This window comes from Apodemus sylvaticus, chromosome 4, assembly GCF_947179515.1.
Source record: "Apodemus sylvaticus chromosome 4, mApoSyl1.1, whole genome shotgun sequence".
NCBI lineage: Eukaryota > Metazoa > Chordata > Mammalia > Rodentia > Muridae > Apodemus > Apodemus sylvaticus.
The window spans coordinates 56,171,853-56,191,319 of record NC_067475.1 but is presented as its reverse complement, the minus strand read 5'-3'; the positions used below and the strand labels follow the sequence as shown (position 1 = coordinate 56,191,319).

The 19,467-nt window shown below is 42.9% G+C and overlaps 1 protein-coding gene and 1 long non-coding RNA gene across 2 annotated transcripts; one reads left to right on the top strand and one right to left on the bottom strand.

Moving 5' to 3' along the window:
• Positions 1-848: 848 nt before the first annotated feature.
• Positions 849-6,394, bottom strand: LOC127682829 (uncharacterized). The gene is made up of 3 exons (XR_007977432.1): positions 6,228-6,394; positions 4,744-4,833; positions 849-3,539 (listed from the first exon to the last, which is right to left on the bottom strand). It is a non-coding gene; the product is annotated as an uncharacterized LOC127682829 (long non-coding RNA).
• A 2,029-nt stretch (positions 6,395-8,423) lies between these two features.
• Positions 8,424-13,971, top strand: Lamtor5 (late endosomal/lysosomal adaptor, MAPK and MTOR activator 5). The gene is made up of 4 exons (XM_052179496.1): positions 8,424-8,683; positions 9,569-9,630; positions 11,642-11,759; positions 13,527-13,971. The coding sequence occupies exons 1-4, from the start codon at positions 8,487-8,489 to the stop codon at positions 13,585-13,587; spliced, it is 438 nt and encodes a 145-aa protein (XP_052035456.1). The 5' UTR covers positions 8,424-8,486; the 3' UTR covers positions 13,588-13,971.
• The last annotated feature ends 5,496 nt before the right edge of the window (positions 13,972-19,467 follow it).

The window sequence follows — 19,467 nt, the reverse complement described above, 5'->3', positions numbered from 1 at the left end:
TATTAGCACTTCCAATGTTGCCTAGGCTGATTGTGTGGTTGTAGCAATCTTAAGATTAATCCTAAGCAGCTCTTAACGGCTTGCAACCTAGCATGATTCAGTTTGCCTCTGCTAGATTTCTTAAGAACTTAACAACAAAAACAGCTTTCATCTACTCTGAATTTGTAAAGTGCCCGAAACTTCACTTCTGTGTATATTCTCTCCTGGAATTCTAGGACATCAAGAGTTTTGCAGGACTTGCCCAAGGTCTCAACAAGAGGCTGTGATCACATCTAACTCCTTGATGCAAAATGTGGATTGCAGCATAGACTGGCAGGCAGGAAGAAAACACACTCTGCTCCACCGTGGAGTGGGCAGAACCGAGCAGGTTATCTGTCTCCACAGCAATGGTTCTCAGCCTTCCTAATGCTGCGACCCTTTAATACAGTTCCTGCATATTAAAATTACTTTCATTGCTACTATAATTTTGCTGTTGTTATGAATTGAAATGTAAGTATTTTTGAAGATAGAAGTTTGCCAAAGGGGTTGTGATGCACAGGTTGGGAACCACTGTTCTATACCACCCTTTCCTCTGTGGTAAGAATCAGTAGTTCTTTACTGAGGGCATAGGCAGTGGAATAAAGACATGAGGATGTTTTCCTGCCAACAAGGACTTTGCTAGGGCAATAGCAGGGCTGATTGGCAATGGTATCCAGTTGTTACCCCACAGATAGGGTTTCCAGAACCCACCTGGGTCTATCAAGAGTCACGTCTCTGAGTAGAGTGACACATTGCCAATGCAGACATAAGCCTGCTTTAGCTAAGAGCCTCACTGAACAGGCCTGCCCTGAAAATACATTTAATACAGGTAATTTCTTTTCCATTTATTTTCAAGAATTCATTTCACTTACCCAATTCTAAACCAATAAATCTTAACATTAAATCTGATTTGATGTGCGATGCAGACAGTCTAATTAAGGCCAGGGTATTTTATCAGCTCCTCTAAGCTGTCTTTTCTCTGGTCTGTAATTTTTTTTAGGCTGGTGTTGATCATCTTTTTATTCATAAGGGCTTCATTCCCATTTGTCATGGTTGCATTAACTGGGCACCTAATGAAGGTTTGGATATAGAAGTCTGTATCTCATTTATCCTTGGGAACAAAATTAATAAAGCAAAGGAAAAATTGCTTCCTGTTACAAAATGTTTTTAGCCTACCTTGACTCATCTAAAATATATTTCACTGTGTCTTCTAGAATCAGGACTCAGCTTGGCTTTAGGACACAGTGACTAACTTTATCCTTCACTTACTGACAGTCACATCCCTATGCCCCTGCCTACTCCCTGGCTGCAGAAGCCTGAGTAAGAGTAGCCATCAGCCTCTTTTCCCACCCATTTGCTCAATACATGTTTATTTAGGACCTTCTCTAGCTGAGGCTCAGATGTAAAATAGGTTCAAAGAGGTGGGGGCATGGCTCATTGGTAAAACCTTGAAAGCACGAATACCTGAATTCAACCTCCAGATGTGTGTAAAAATGCTGGGCATGGTAGTACATGCTTATAATGAGCAACAGAGACAGGAGGATTCCTGGGACTTGCTGGCTAGGAAGTCTAGCCTAGTTGGTCAATTACAATATAATGAGAGATGCTATCTCAACTATCTCAAAGTAGGTAGACAGTTCCTGAGCATGATCACACACACACACTATACACACATAAGACATAAGTACACGGCACATATGTCTATAAAAATTTTCAAAGAGGATTCAAAGCCCAAGTTAAATATGTTGGCCAAAGTCCAATGGAAGAAAACTCTCTTAGCCACAGAACAACACTGGGAGGGAGCTGGAAAGCTCATCCGTTCTCTTTTTGCCTCTGATTCCAACTAGAACTTCTGTTAACACAAAGTCACCAAGTATCCATGATCCCGTGTGCGACTTGTGGGCTTTCTGGATTCATGAAGGTCCTCATTCCCCAGGAATGTCAGAAGAATGAATCACTAACCGAGTGGTTCACCCACAAGTCTGAGGATAGAAGCCCCAAATCAAAGTTTTCACAGAATAGTTTCCTTCTGAGGACTGTGAGGAAGAGATAAGTTCTAGGCTTCTCTTCTTGGCTTATAGACAGCTGTTTGCAGCCAGAGTCTGTCTTTCCCCTGTGCATATCTTTTTATATAAAGATGTCAATCGCATAAGGTTAATGCCTACCCTAATGTCTCCTTCATTTTAACTTGATTGCCATCTATAAAGGCCCTGTCTGCAAACATGCCCACAATCTGAGGCACTTGGGGGTTAGGATCCTCACATGTGAATACGGGGGAGATAAAAGTTTAACTTATAACAGTGACTCTGAAGCAGGTTTAACTACAGTTCAATAGCATCTGGCAGCATGCTAGGAAGGCTCAGAATACCAGAATTCCATGTCAAAATGAGCTTCACATTGTAGACACCTCTCTTCTCTGAACCCCACATGTCATGTCTAGAGTAAGCGGTGTGGACTGGGTTTCCACCACCTCTGCACCTGAGTTTCAGGACCGTGTCCTAGGCAGAGTCGAGCAGTATAGAGGGGAGGGTAACAGTTTAGCTCCATCACTTTCAAGCAGGGTGATCTGGCCAAAGTTTTGTTTAGGTTTAGACAAGATTCTCTGTGTAGCCCTGGCTGGCTTGGAACTCTCTATGCAGAAATGACTAGCTGCAAACCTGGGGCCTCTGCCTCCAGAATTCTGGAACTACAGTTGTGTGAGACTGTACCCAGCTCTCACGCTGAACTGTTTTCTGAGCTTTGCATTTTTTACTGTAACCAGAAGATAGTAATATCAGCTACTACCAAAAAAAAAAAAAAAAAAAGGGATGTGGTGATTAAGGGTGTGTCACTGGTCACATAGTTTTAGCTCGTCCACAGGAACCACTAATGCCATTAATACTATGAACAAAAGGGCTGGAGAGATGGCTCAGTGGTTAAGCGCACTGACTGCTCTTCTGGAGATCCTGAGTTCAAACTGAAGCAACCACATGGTAGCTCACAACCATCTGTAATGAGATCTGATGCCCTCTTATGGTGTGTCTGAAGACAGTACTTACATATAATAAATAAATTAATTTTAAAAAAAAGAGTCAAGTTTATATCTGGTCTCAAGTGTCCGTGGTGTCCACTGCTAGCGAGCAGGACACCACCGACCCCCAGCCCCTGGCACCCACCACAGTCCTGTGCTACAGCTTAGAGTGAGATGCCTGTGCTGGCGAGACTTTGGCATCCTAGTGACACGCCTTCCCCAGTCTCCGCCTTCCCTACCTTCTGTCCTGTTCTATTTGACTTCTTCTTCTTCTTAGAGTCAGGACTAGAGCTTCAGCTGATTTTTTTTTCTCATTGTACTTTATAATTTTACATAAAATATATAGCTTTATATAGAAAATCTAATAATAAAATCAATGTAACTATCGCACTTGGCGCAGCTTTCCAATGAAGCTGTGAAGCTCTGGCTTCCCGTGGACAGGAGACTGATGGACACAGCAATCTCTTGGTACTGTTATTTTCTCACGTGCGTCATCTGGATTGTAATCAACCTGAGGAGACAAACAGATTTTCTTATTCAAACTGACTCTTATAACGCATCAACCTCTCTTACACAAAGTAACCCATGTAATCCTCCCCACACCTTGATGAGCTAGAAGACGGTACCCCCATATAAAGGCTCCCCAGAGACTCGGAGATCCCATGGGTGGCCAGTGCCTCGGCCAGGATTCAAATGTATGCCTCTAACTACAAGGCCCCCCACATTTGATATTTAACACTCTCCCTACCACTCTCCTAACAACTCAGCAGGTTTATACATCCTCCTTCCAGCCCTCACCCCCCTGCACACACACACACACACACACACACACACACACACACATACACACACACACACACTCACACACTCACACATTCATTCACTTTTGGCCCTTCATTGTGCAGTTTTCTGTGGCCTTGGTGCCCCCTAGTGGCTCATTAGGGTTCACTGCACTGAAGGTTTGTGACTAAGCACTTGGGTGGGCCACAGGCCCTGGGATAACACATCTCTCTGCACCCAGAGCTGGACCCACCATTAAAGATCTCCCTCTCCCTCTCTCTCTCTCTCTCTCTCTCTCTCTCTCTCTCTCTCTCTCTCTCTCTAACTCTCAACTCTCTCTGTGTATCTTTTCTTTTATTTTTTTTTATTACTTTTGACAGAGCCTTTCTGTGTAGCTCAGCCTGTCTTCAAACTTACTAGTAGTCCCAGTAGGATAATTCATAGAAATCCTGGGTGCTGGGATTATGGTGGTGACACCATGGCCCACCAATACTACACCTAAGTGAGTTTCTAAGGAAGACTATGCAGGAGTCAAGGCAGAGGAAACAGCACCAAGACAGTATGTAAGATCTGGGATTCTGACCTGGCACCTCCTTCCCACTCCCAGGTGGGAGAGGTGGGCGTTCACAGTCTCTGTTGTACCTACCAGCAACTCTCAGTTCTCAGAGCTTGTTTGCAGGGAGGGGAGAAACAAAAGAAGCTGAAGTTAAGACTTAATGGTCTTTATATAAATCTTGCTCCGCAAAGGATGGCATCTAAACTCTCCTCTAGAAAGGAGATCATGGGAGTGGGAGAAGTGGGTTTAAAGGAAGGGCTATGGGGGTGGGGTGACAGAAATACATGGCTTAAGAGTAAATACTGGAATATCGAGAGAGAAGGAAGATCAACCAAACCAAAGTATTGTGACAATACTACAAAGAATCCTGAAGCCCTACGTGCATAGAAAGTCCTCAGGAATTGCTTAGCCAGCTTCTGTTTCTCCGTGGGCCTCACGTGTGCAGGTGGAGAAGGCATTCTATCCATCTCTGCAAAGTAAACACAGGAAAACTCCAACCCATGGAGGCCAGTGCTCCGATATGGGTGCTTGGGATTTCCCTACCATCATCCAGAACTGGCTTCCAGTATTCAAAGCTGAGGAGTCATCAAAATGCTAAGGAAAACAGAAAGCAATGCAAAACAGACGTCCCTATGAGCACCACCCTAGCTCCCAGCACCCAGCTGCTTCCATAGCGGTCCTTCCCCTATCCAGCTGGGCAAGACAGGGACCACAGCCTATCCCTGTCACTTCTACATCCAAATCCTCCCTCTTCCTGATGTCTTCTCTTCTCCTGAAAGGCCTACCTTAGACCTTAAGAAGCAGCTTAATCTGTAGGCTTTCTGAAAATCCTTTAATCATTTTTCTGGCCTTGAGATAATCTGATATACCCTGGAGACATATTTGACAATACTGGAGCCAATGTTCACTCAAGGGACTGAGTACTTAAAATGTGGTCAGTCTGAACTGCAATGTGCCAAAGTGCAAAATATACTTCATATTTTAAAGACTTAAGATGGGAGAAAAAAAAGAATGTATTTTTTAAATTAATTATATGTTAAAATGACTTCTTAGATACACAAAATCGTGTTAAAATTAATTTCTTCTATTTTCTTTATGTGGCTCTCAGGGTATTTAAAACTACAAGGTGGCTGGCATTATATCTGCTTGGATAGTAATGTGGCCTTTTAGAAAGGCAGACTGGGCTGAGCTGGGTTACAACTCAGAGGTGGAGTCCTTACCCAGGATCAGTAAGGTCCTAGGCAAGCTCCACAGCTGATCTTGGAGGGTAACAGAACAAAAGGGAAAGGTCAGGAACATTTTTACCACTTGGGACCACAGGGAGGCAGAGCTGATGATACTGTTTCCTCAGGAATAGTGTTTGCAAGCAGCAGGCTTTCTCTTAAGACTACTTGGGCAAACTTTGTTTTGTTTTGAATTGTATCTAACATGTTTTTAAACACAAAGTCTTAGCCCTGGCTGTCCTGGAACTCACTCTGCCTCCAACTCAGAAATCCACCTGCCTCTGCCTCCCAAGTGCTGGGATTACAGGCGTGCACCACCACTACCCGGCTAACACAAAGTCTTAATATGAGTTCCAGACTAGCTTTCCTACCCCAAGATACAACCTTCCCACCCAGTCTTCCAAGTGCTGGGGCCATCAGCATGCCCTATGCTGTACAACTCTAACACTATCTTTCAAGGGTCTCTCTAAAATGTTGTTCTAAAATTTGGATATCCCACATTCTGTTACCTGATAACTTGGATAACTTCTCCAAAGCACTTACTCCCAAAGCCCAAATTACACCACACAAATTGGAATCCTAAGAAAGTTAGAATTCTAGAACCAGGAGCTAGGGGAGATGTCTCAGTCAGCATTCTTACCTTGCAAACATGAAGACTTGGGCTTGGTTTCCAGATCCCATGGGTAACTAACTGCCTGGGCAGGGTGGCACATATGTAATCCCAACACTGAAGACGCTGAGATGGGTGGGGACAGGAAGATCCCTGGGGAAGCTGGCCAGCCAGGCTAGCCTAATCGAGGGTAATGGCACCCGAGGAATAAGACAAGGGTGACCTCCAACTCCCAGCTTCACAAGCACATGCATTCATGAATATCCACAAACACATTGAACCCAAGCATACACATGCATCAAGACACACATGAACATACATGTCAACACACAATTCTGGAAGCATAGCCAAATATGTGACTCATATTATAGCATTAGAAGGCTGAGGCAGGAGAATCACGTTAGAGATAAGCCTGAGTTGTAAAGTTAAAAAAAAAATAATTCTACAAGTTTCATTTTAACAATATGGCAAACGGTGAGCAGGTGACTAAGTCTTGGCCTCTTCTATTATGGGCACCAGATCAGAAATCAGACTGAGTAAATGCCAGAGGTCGGATTGCTATAGGAAGCTTAGTGCAAGGCATGCAGCACAGGAAGGGGTAGAGATGAGCCCTGGATACATCCTCATTATCATAAAACCTTCTTAGTGTAAATAGTGTGTGTGTGTGTGTGTGTGTGTGTGTGTGTGTGTGTGTGTGTATTTAAAATGACCATAACTTTTGACCAAATAATTCTACTTCTAGTAACTAACCATAAAGAAAAAATTTAAATGCACAATATTGGGCTATAAGAAGATTCAACCAGCACAGCAATGGGGCCACCAGGGCAGAGGAAAGGGAGGGAACACAAGAGCAACTTCACTGGTCACTAATAGACAGTAAATTCACTTTCGGTGTAGCTACGATAACAAATTTAGTGTGTTTTGCAACTATTACAAAGTAAGTAAAAACTTACTATCATGAAAAGCTACTTATGATAAATTCTGTAAAGAACCCTGCTACAGAATTCAGAATTGTATATACAGTATGTATGTAGATTTTGCTTTTAAAAAAAATTTCAAATAATACGTGTGCAAAGATAGCCATACGGAAAAGGTATTCTCCAAAATGTCCTTATCGAACTGTCATCTCTGCACAGTAGGACTGTGGGTGGTTAGCTTATTCTAAAGTTTTTAAACAAGGCATGTTGGTGTAATCCCAGCACTTAGGAAGTAAAGGTAGAAAGTTCAATACTTCAAGGCCAGTCTCAGAACATTACAAATTTGAGGGCAACAAGGGGTATATGAGATACTGTCTCTAAAAAAAAAAAAAAAAAAAAAAAAAAAAAAAAAAAAGGAACTTAGAAATTTTAAAACTCCGTTATTTTTTAAAGTAATAATACATGGTCTTCACTAACACCTAAAACTTAAACCTAATTTATTTCCCTAAAACTTCCAACGACCTAGCTATTAGAAGTATCAATGCAAATTAAATTTGGCACATGGTAGTAAACCACAGGACGGAGGTGGGAGAATTCAAGGCCAGCCTGCACGAACCAAGAAGGTACCTATATTAAGATTCTGACACTTTCCCAGCACCCAGTTTGGGGGTTCAACCTGTGCCATCTCTTCCTTTAGTCCCGTGTGTGCACCCCTCCCCATCGATCCTATTTCTCCGATGCTGGTGAAATGAGTCCATTTAAACCAGATTAGATTATGTTAAAGGCAGGTTTATTGGGAAGCTGCTCTCCGGTGGGTGAGTTCACTGGCCCCAAATACCAAGGCCAGGGAAGTCTCCATGCGGAAAGAGGGTGTAGGGAAGGAGGGGAAAGGGGGCATGCGTGCAGCAAAAGAAGAGAAGGAGAGACCAAAATGTCTAGATTATACAGGCAGAAACCTCTGGGGGGTAGGGCAGCCTCGCTCCGAGACTGGAAAGTTCGGGGTTGGGGGTAGGACATGCCCGGTAGGGGCTGAGGCATGCTGGGAGAACCTGGAGGCCAGGTTTGCTTTGCTATGTCAAGTTATACACCTCATTCTCTTGACCTAGGGTCGGAAACCGAACACTGACTTCTTTGCGATTGCCTATTACCTAGACCGGACCTGCCTGGTTACTTTAAAACTTAAATCAGGTCTACCTCTGGTTAGAACTGGAAATTGAACCAAAATCCAAAGGTTAAAAATCACTTAGATCAAGTGCTAGGCCAGGAAGAGGCCCTGGGGCCCGACTACAGACCTCCCTGCGGATGGAGAGTAATCTGAAGGCCCGGTACCCGGAATCGATCGCCAGCCGTCGCCGGTCCTGTGGAGGTAGTTATGTCTTTTCGTAAGGAGCGCGGACGCGGCTCCGCGATGAATTTGGTCCCTCTGGAGACGCCGTCCAGGCGCCCGCCTCAGTCAAGTCACATGACCGAAGCTTGCGTTGAAGGAGGAAGTGTTTTGCTGTGGGGTCCTGGCCTGGGGCAGACAGCGTGCGGGATGGAGGCGACTTTGGAGCAGCATTTGGAGGACACGTGAGTAGTGCGAGCGGCCGGTCCTGGGCTCCGGACCGGGGAGCTGGAGTGGGACAATCGGCATGGATGGCGAGTGTCTGCGGAAGCGTTTGGGGCACTCGGGGCTGCAAGCGGATGACTCCTGCACACGGCCGGGCCGCTCGTGACTGGATAGTAAAGTTTCGCTAGGCTCTGTGAGCTTCCTTGTGAAGCTAGAGTCTTGGGTCCAAGCTAGAGAGGCCCAATCACCTGTCATGTTGAAGTCGTCCATAGAGTCGAGTAGCTCTTCAGAAGTTTGGGAAACGGATTAAGTTTGCGGAAGGATGTCCCAGGTGTACTAAATTGAGTCCCCACAGTGCAAAAGCACACACGCATCTTCCCGCGTTTGTAATCCATCAGTTACTCAGCGCTTGTGAAGTAAAAACATCCCATAAGTTTTTTGGCTATATCTGTAAAATTTAAAAATTGGGAGGTGTAAGGTGGTTTACAAGAAGACACCTCCCCCTTGAGCGTCTTAATCCCCTCCAGGAGCAATTCCTGTTACTTAGATGTTTAAACAGTTGTCTTAATGAGTTACTGTCCGAGAGCATGCTTCTATACCAAGGACAGAACCCTAAAGATAACTGCATTGTTTGTGGCTTTGTGAAGCAGAGGTCTCAGTCTGTTGTGAGAAAATGGTTTATTTAAACAACTCACAGTTTTTCTTTTGGAAGTTGGGGGAGGGAACTTTTGTTTTGTTTTGGGGGGTTTTGTTTTGTTTTGGGGTTTTTTTTTTTTTTGGTAATTTTTAAAGGGCTGATTTGAAGTGCTTAATACTCGGTGCATAGAAAACTTGTTTGAACTATAATAATTTGAAGTATTTTCTTCAAATCATCTGGTTCATCTTTCTTGTGCTCCCAAAATTAGAATGAAGAATCCATCCATTGTTGGAGTCCTATGCACAGATTCACAAGGACTTAATCTGGGCTGTAAGTGTCTCCTACCAGCCTCCCTTTGAAGTTCACTGGGAGTCTTAACTTACTCTGCTACTATTTTCTATTTTTTATTCCTGTTACCTTTGGGGCACAGAGATTATCTCTAAGTAAGAGTAGATAGTTGAACCCTTTCTGTTGTTTTTTAAAGGCAGAGATGTTCCTCCCAGTTCTACTACTGTTCCTACTAAAATGATCTTGAGTAAATTTTAAGTGGTCTAGAAAAGGGCTTTAGATAAGGTCAATGATTACTGAATGTATTCCCTGTGCTGGGACTGTCAGGCTACATTATTGCCTTAATTGCCTCAATAACCCTGAAAATGGATGAGGCTGGCTGTTAGTCCAGCCACTCCCAACAGTAAGTTATTATTAGTAAAAATGGGGATTTCATAGTTAGACACATCTGATTTCAACCCCATTCTCCTATATGCTAACAATGTGCGTGCAGAACAGAAGGAGCCTCTTGGGGCTTCAGTTTCTTCATTGGGTTATTTGACTTCATACACTCACACACTGTGTACATATGTGTGTGTACATATTTATGTGTGTGTGTATATATATATATAATTTTGAAGAGTTACATGTGTTGGGCTCTTAATTATCAGACCCCATTCTTTTTTTTAATTACTCTTCATTGCCCTGGCTGTCCTGGAACTCACTTTGTAGACTAGGCTGGCCTGTAATTCAGAGATCTGTCTGCCTCTATCCCTTGAATTCTGGGAACAAAGGTGTGCACCACCACAACCAGCCAGGCACCATCTTAATGTTTTATATTATAAAACTTAAATATCTTCAACATCGCCAAAGCCCTTTATGGTTAAGAAATTAAACAGAAGCTTAAGTACCTTGCTGAGGGTCATACAACTAAAGAATGGTTGAGATAGAATGTTTTTAAAGCTGGCTCCAGAGCTTTAAACACTCAGTACAGCTCCAAGATGTGATATTCAATAAATTATAACAATTACAGATAAGGAACTAAGTCCAGAAAGGTAAATAGTTAAAGTTAATTAATGTCAGAAACTAGGAAACCCGGGAGTTCTTATAACTGATGCAGGTTTTTAAAGCTCTGATTTTGCTGGTATGATACCTGACAGAACTAATACAGTTATGTCTTACACAAAAAGCAGCCATTTGGAACAAAGGTAAATTTTTTGAAGCATTTGCCAAGTCACTAATGAAAAATCTTAAATGCACACGTGAAAAAAACTGAGTAGTAAAACCTTCAAGGTGTGAAGTTGCTGTTTCCAGTAGATTCGCAGGCTGCACTTTAGCTGTGGATTTTTTATGCAGTAATAGTCAATCGGGAAAGTCTGCCAGGGTGGTATATTGTGTGCTGCCTTAGGTTTAGTTGTAAACAAGCCCCTGTTGCCTTTATTTCAGGATCTCAGGTAAGCTAGATCCTGATATACCTAGAGCCTGATATAGTAAAAATACGAGCTAAAGCAATAGTAAAGAAGTGTGGGCATTTGCAAGGAGCCCAGCTGGGTATACTAGCAGGAATAGTGTTCACAGGTCTTCACATATGCTGGCAAGGTGATCTTACAACTGGACTTCTTGTTCTTTGCGGTTGAGCTTAGGAAAGGGAACTCAGATTTCCCATAAGGAACTAATTAGTGTCGACAAACCCCTAGTCCATATTGAATGCTTTTTGTCACTCTCGCCTTTGAATTGCTTGGTTTCAGCAAGGTTCCTATAAAATAAAGTTACGACCATCAGATGACTGGAATTGCAGCTTCCTTGTATGCTTGAGGAGGTGTTTAGAGATAGTATAGTGAGGGGAATAACTCAGAAATCGTACATGTCATTTACAACTTTGCTGATTTAAGAACAATCGCCAGACTTTCTCACTGATGGAATTAGCCAAGTACCAGGTGGAGATCATTTCATGTCAGTACTTAAATTAAAGGCAAAAGACCGTGAGCTGAGTTTCTTTTTCACAAATAAATCAGGAGGAGATACTATACTATAGGTTTATGCTAATTTTTAGACATTTTTCACTATTTTCTAGGCCGTGGTACCCTGTCCGATGAGCACGCTGGCGTGATATCTGTTCTAGCCCAGCAGGCAGCTAAGCTAACCTCTGACCCCACCGACATCCCTGTGGTGTGTTTAGAATCAGATAATGGGTGAGTACATATCAGCACGCCCCTTTCTTTGTATTTTGAAAAACTTGATTTGCCTTTTCCCTGCATTCAACAATAGTTCATTAGTCAATGTACCACAGAGCCAATGGAAATCCAGGCTCCATGACAGACCTTTATTAAAATAAGAGAGAACTGTCATGAGCTCTCAGTTTGTTCTTCCACCCCCAATAAAGGAAAATAGTATAAACACAAAAAATGACTAGTTGCATAGAATTCCCTAAAGTAGTGTCTTAAAGATATTTCTAGATGAAGGTCTTTATTCAAATGCTTAGTGATAAAAGAAAACAAAACTGTGGGGCTGGAGAGATTTCAGTGCTTAAGATGAGTGTGTGAGCCACAGGCCTGAGGACAAGAGCTGACATCCTAGCACCCCAGCACCCACACAACAAATACCTGTGACCTCAGCTCCAAGTCAGGGGGAAGGGCAGAGACAGGAGGATTGCTGGGACTTACTGTCTTCCAGTCTAGCAGAGAAAAGAGTCTCAGGCTCAGGGATAAGACCACACATCAAAGGATAGCTGCACAGTAAGAGAGGACACCCAGCACCTTCTATGACCTCCATGTGTGCACTTAGGTGTGTGTGCATGCCCACACTTGTATGTGCACACTTGCACAGACAGACAATATATGAACCTTAAAAATGCATTCTGTGCCGGGCGGTGGTGGCGCACGCCTTTAATCCCAGCACTTGGGAGGCAGAGACAGGTGGATTTCTGAGTTCAAGGCCAGCCTGGTCTACAGAGTGAGTTCTAGGACAGCCAGGACTACACAGAGAAACCCTGTCTCGGGGAGGATATGACACTTTGGGGGATGGGAAAGAAGGGGATATTAGTACTAATGTATGTATAATATATACACAGATTAAAATAAGGACCAGGAGCCAGCAAGATGGCTAAGCAAATAGACATGCTTGTCACCAAGGCTGATGACTAGAATTCCATACCTGGACCCACAAGGCTTATAGATCAGAAAACACCCTAACATTGTCATGCAAGCAGTGGCACACATCAGACACCAAAAAATAAGTAACATATAATAAAATTTCGGAGCTGGGGAGGTGGCTCAGTGGTTGAAAGCACACACCCCTCCTCCAGAGGACCTGCATCAGTTCCCAGCACCCACACTTGGAAGCTCACAACTGCTTGTAACTCCAACTCCAGAGGAACCAACACCACCTTCTGGCCTTCTCAGGCACCAGTGTGTATATGGCACACACAGACACATACACACATTAACTTTTTTTAAAATTTTTTAATTAAAAAAAAATTGGGACCAGGAAGGAGGCTGGGCTAGTGATAGTATATGCAATGCCCTGGATTCTAACTCCAACTATACCACCGAAAGCCTCCAGAAAAAAAAAATCAGAATCATATTGAGTAGTAGGGTTAAGGATTACTTTTTTTTAATTAAAAAACTAAAAGAATTAATTTCCTTTTTATGTTATAATTAGATTTACCCGCAACACTCAACTGTTTCATCCCCACCTGTGCTATTTATTGTTTCATTTTTCTTGGAGGAAGATTTGCCTCTTGTTCTGAAACTGTAGTCCCCTTATGGATGGGAAGTATGACAGAGGTTATGCATAGGAGCTTATGATTGGCACTTCTCAACAAGGACTGTCATATGTGCTTTTGTATGTAGATATAGATAATATGCTATCATCTTATATCCTAAACTAAACATATTTAATCTTATATTTAAGTCACATGGAGTAAGAGTTTGCTAACTATTTTCTTTTTGGCTTTTCAGGAACGTTATGATCCAGAAACACGATGGCATCACAGTGGCTGTGCACAAAATGGTCTCCTGACATCTGATGCCATCTCACCAGGATTCAGTCATGCCTGTCTCAGTTAGCTTGTAAAACTATTAAAGTTCCAGAAATCAGGCCATTCACTTAATATCCAGTGTGACTTACTTATTTATATGACAGCCAGTTACCAAGACATCAGTTAGGAGCATGGTGGCCTTGTTTGGGCTTTTGTCACTCCACTCTTTGGTGACAGTCACTGTAGTCTAGGATCACAGCCCATTATGGCCTAGAACTGTGTAGGCTGTATGGCAGACTTCAAATTTATGGTCTTCCTGCTTCAGACACCTACATCCTGGTATTATAGTGTTTGTCACTAAGGTCTGGGTCACTTTGTATATAGAACTTTGTTGTGGTCAATAAACCTGAGGAAAGTGTGGTTCATTTCTGGTCTTTTAAAATTCTTACTTAATGCTCATTTTTCTTTTTTCAGTTATCAAATTGTGAATTTTTTTTTCTCTAAAAGATCTCTATCCCAAACTATTTGTTTCTATTTCAGCTTCTTAAAATGTCTGTGTTCTTATGCAAGGGCACATGGACCAAACATTTCCCTCAACCTAAGTGACATAGGTAATATCATGAAGTCCTTAATAAGACAAACTATTTCTCATTATAAAATGCGATAGGTGCTTCTGGGTTTTGTGTGTAACTGAAGCCTAGGGATTACTATGGGCACCTGGAACTTAACTGAAGGAAGGCCTGTCTTCTTTGGTTGGTTGGCTGGCTGGCTAGCTGACTGGCTGGCTGGCTGGCTGGCTAGCTGACTGGCTGGCTGGCTGGCTGGCTGGCTGGCTGGCTGGCTGGCTGGCTGGCTGGCTGGCTGGTTGGTTGGTTGGTTGGTTGGCTGGTTGGTTGGTTGGCTTTACCCGAGACAGGGTTTCTCTGTTTAGCCCGGGCTGTTCTGTAATTTGGTAGACCAGGTTAACCTCAAACTCAGAGATCTGCCTGCCTCTGCCTCCCTAGTGCTAGAATTAAAGACATGCACCACCCAGCATGGAGGGACTACATTTTTAACATCACCCAGACCATTGAAAAAAGAGGCCATTTGAGAGTAAAAGTAGTCTTTAGCCTTCAGGAATTCTCAACAGTACTGCACAAGCAGGCAAAAGGACTGTGTGTTATGCTGCTTTGTGTATGCTGTGTGTGATTCACACATTGTGTGTGTGGAGATCAGAAGACAGCCTGTGGTAGTCTCTCCTACCAGGGGTTCTGGGGATCCAGCTCAGGTAGTTAAGCCTGTGCAGCAAGCACTTTTACCCAGTGAGCCATCTTGCCAGTCCCAGTTTGTTTAAATAGTGTCTACTGCTCTTTGGCAATTTAGTATTTCCCTATATAAAAAAAACTTCTAGAATATTAGAGAAAGGTGCTATTTACAGAATAAGGATTTTGAATAAGACATTTGAAGGCCTTAAGCTGGTACTTAAGAATGGTGTTATATAATGTCCTACTTTAGGCATACAAAATATATGTTTATCTGCACCACTGTCAAACCTGTTCTGAAAACATGACCTTTGTCGTACATCCCAAGCATCTAGAACAGTTCCTCGTGCACGGAAGGCATTAACTAAGCACTTGCTGAATATACAAGTCTAAGGGTTTTGTGGTATAAACTGAGCCTCCAAGAATTGAATGGATGCAGTAAAGGTTTCTAGCAAGAAGAAAGCAAAGAAAGGACAAACCAGAAAGACTATGCATGTGGTTTCCCAGACCCCTCCCCTGATTTGATGTATTGACTGTGAGATACCAAGATACTTGAGTTAAGCCAGTTCTCAATGTGTCTGGCCAAGGCCATTTGAATAACTATCTTTGTGAGCTTCCTGTAACTCACTGAGCCCCTGAGTAAACTAAAAACTCTCCTTTCTCCCCATTTGTTTTATTCTTTGACCTGGGGTACTGGCTCTTCATTCCTAGATTGACTGAAACTTACACCTCAGTTTTGGTGAGGTCATTTGAATGGAACCCTACCATTGACTCTCCAGTCTGCAGTTTGTTTATTGCAGATGTTGGTCGTCTTAGTGTCTATAATTATCCAAATCAGTTACTGTTAGTAAACCTTACTGTCGCCACTTCTACTGCGAACTGTTTCTGGCTCTAGGGAACATAATTTCTTGGGGAAAGCCAGGAAAATTCCTCAGTGTGCTGGATAGTTTTATGTCAACTGACACAAGCTGAGGTCATCTGAGAGGAGGGAACCTCAATTAAGAAAATGCTTCAACCTGGGGAGACTGCCTCCTATGGCCAGATAGGAACCCCAATGGATCCATAGGGACACCAACCCACCCACAAATCTTTCTAGCCAAAACTTATTCTGTCTACAGGAAGTATAGGTATTGTGGATGGAGGAGAGACTGGAGGAATAGCCAATCAATAACTAGCCCAACTTGAGACCCATCCCATGAGCAAGCACCAATCCTTGACACAATTAATGATACTCTGTTATGCTTGCAGACAGGAGTCTAGCATGGCTATCCTCTGAGAGGTTCCACCCACCAGCTGACTCAAACAGATGCAAACACCCAGAGCCAAACAGTGAATGGAACTTGGGGACTCTTATGAAAGAATAAGAGGAAGGATTGCAGCCCCTAAGGGGATAGAAACTCCATAGGAGAACCAACAGAGTCAACTAACCTGGACCCTTGGGTCTCTCAGAGACTGAACCTCCAAAGAACATCTATGGGCCAGACCTAGGCCTCCCCACATATATGTAGCAGATGTGCATCTTGGTCTTCATGTGAGTCCCAAACAACTGGAGCAGGGGCTGTCACAAAAGCTGTTGCCGGTATGTGGGCTATGTTCTTCTATCTGGGCTGCCTTGTCTGGCCTCAGGGGGAGAGGAAGCACATACCCTCACAGAGACTTGAAGTGTCATGGTGGATATATATATAGGAAGCAAGGGATCCAATCAGAGGAGAAGGGAAGAGGAGATGGGGTTAGGATTGTGTGCATCTGTGTGGAGGGGTGACCAGGAGGGGTAGTGAGGGGGGTGTAAAGTGAATAAGTTTTAAAAAAAGAGGAAGGAAGGAAGGAAGGAAGGAAGGAAGGAAGGAAGGAAGGAAGGAACGAAGGAAGGAACGAAGGAAGGAACGAAGGAAGGAACGAAGGAAGGAAGAAAAGAAAAGGAAAAGAAAAGAAAAAAGAAAAGCAAGCTGGGTGGTGGTGGTGCACGACTGTAATCCCAGCACTCTGGGAGGCAGAGGCAGGCAGATTTCTGAGTTCGAGGCCAGCCTGGTCTACAGAGTGAGTTCCAGGACAGTCAGGGCTATACAGAGAAAACCTGTCTGAAAATAACCAAATCCAAAAAACAAACCAAGAAAGAAAGTCAGGAAGACAGAAAAGAAAATGCCTCCATAAGATACAGCTGTAGGCAGACCTGTAAGAGCATTTTTCTTGATTATTCATAGAGGAAGGTCCAGCTCATTGTGGGTGGTGTCATAGGTTCTATAAGAAAGCAGGCTGAGCAAGTCAATACGCAGTATCCCTCCAAGGCTTCTGCATCAGCTCCTTCCTCCGGGTTCCTGCCCTATTTGAGTTCCTGTCCCAACTTCCTTTGAAGTTGAATAGATTTCAAAGTGTAAGCCAAATAAACCCTTTTATTTGCTTTTAGTCGTAGTGTTTCCCTAACTAAAATGCTTAGGTCTGATGATCCACTAGGCCTCAAAAGATTCAACATTTCCGTGTAATCATGTTTATTATAGTAAAAGGAGAACTGACAAAGAGAAATGGTGTTTGGGACAAAACAAAAAAGTAACAAGGTACAAAGTTCCAAGATCTCTTCTTCAGTCAAGTCACATAGAATGTACTTAATTTCTCCAGCACTGAGTTGTGATAACATTTACAAAATATCTTCAGCTGGAGAAGTCATTACACACTCAGTGCCCAGAGGAGGCTAATCACATGAGCATTTTCTACTAGCAAATGTCAAACTTCCAGGATCCCAGAAGGGAGTGTTTAGCATAAGTCAGATTGTCTGCTCCCTATAGAAACAGATAATAGAAATTCCCCTGAAGGCTAAGTTCCAAATGCCAGCCAGAGGTCAATTCTGTAAGCCAACTTTTGTTATGCTATGCTATGCTATGCTATGCTATGCTATGCTATGTATTCATTCATTCATTTATGGGGGGGAGGGTAGGGGTTGAAACAGGGTTTCTCTGCATGTACTTGCCTCCTGAGTGCTGGGATCAATGGCATGTGCCCCATGCCCAGTTTTGTGAGCCAACCTTTTGTTTGTTTGTTTTTTGAGACAGTGTTTCTCTGTGTAGCCCTGGATGTCCTGGAACTCTCTCTGGAGGCCAGGCTTGCCTCGAACTCAAAACTCCACCTGCCTCTGCCTCCGGTGTGCTGCCTGACTGTGAGCCAACTTTTTACAGCTAAGGACACTGAAGGAGGACACAGAAAGATTCAGCTGGGTGACTTTCTTAACCTAGTAGTGTTGTGCTAAACTCTGAGTCCCAAGGGCTGAAAAGTATTCATAAGTTATCAGATAGCACAACAATGGCAATAAGAAATTATGGTAAATTTTTACCAAATAGCTTTAAGGCCAAGAGTTAAAAGGTTATAGGCTGAGATAGTTATATGTTTAAAGACCCTGTAAACGCAACATTGGGTCAGTGGGTATGGTTGATGAAATATTAACTAATATCCCAGATAGTTTAACAATTCTCTCCTCTCATTAACAAGAATAATTCATAGTATTTTTACTTTTGGGGGGAGGGGAGAGGTGTAGGGACAGGGTCTGACTTTAACCCTGATTTGCTCAAACTCGGCAATCTTCCTTACTTTAGCACCTGGTGTGCTGAGATTGTAAGTGTGAGCTACCATACATAGCAGTAAGAAGTATTCTTGACCTAAACAGTCTTGTAAAACAAATATTAGCAACATTTTATAGCTTTGGAAACAAACCTATATATAACAAACCTATATAACCTCAAAGAGTTTAACTTGCTCAGAATTTCAAGACTCAAAATGCAAAGAGATTCTATCCAAACCAGCATTACCCACTAGCCCTCCACAGTTTCTGTATAAAAGGTATGTATGAAGGGGCTCATCTCTGAGGACTCCAAAATCCTCAGCCTATACATGATGCTGTTCCTCTCCATTTCAAATCTGGTCCTAGGGCTCCAGCAGAGCTATTGGTATGAAGCTCAACTTCATCTCTTCTAGCTAAATCACAGGTTTGCTTTAGAAGAGCAGCCATCCTGCCACTAAAGACCTTGGAAACAGTCCCGTGGATGGTCGCTAAAAACATTTTCTGGAGCATATAATTATCTCAGAGCTCTCTGAGAAGCATTCCTCTTCCTCTGGGTTTTGCCTTCTGCTGAATGTTTACGTGATCTTTCCCACCAACACAGGTATCTGCATCATCTGTCCACGGCTGCGATCACTGAGTGTCCTCCCAAACGAAGCCACCCTTCTTTAAGAATTTTAATAAGAAAAATTAGAGATGGGCTTTAAGAGGATGCAAAGTCCCATGTTCAAAACACAGAGCAAAGGCGCAGATTTCCAGAGTGAACAAACAAATCATACTTTGGCTCTGGTTTAAAACCTGGAATGTTGGCATAGAGAAATCAAAGGCACTTTCTTGTTGACTTTGTTTATGTGGAAGGTGGAGCAAAGGAAGGAAATTGGACTGGAATGTTGAATTATTCAGGTAATTTTCTAGGACTCAGCCTTAATCATTTCCAAAATTCAGTAAAAAAAAAAAAAAAAAAAAAGTTTCATTAAAATTACTGTTAGTATATATCTTCATGGAAAGTTAAAGTAATCAGGTTCACAAAAGCAAATAAACTGGGACCTGAAACCCCAAATCCGTAATCATACTGTTCAGTCAGTGAGCACAGACGAGCACAGGGCAGTCCGAGTTTACTCCGGATGCTGTGGGTT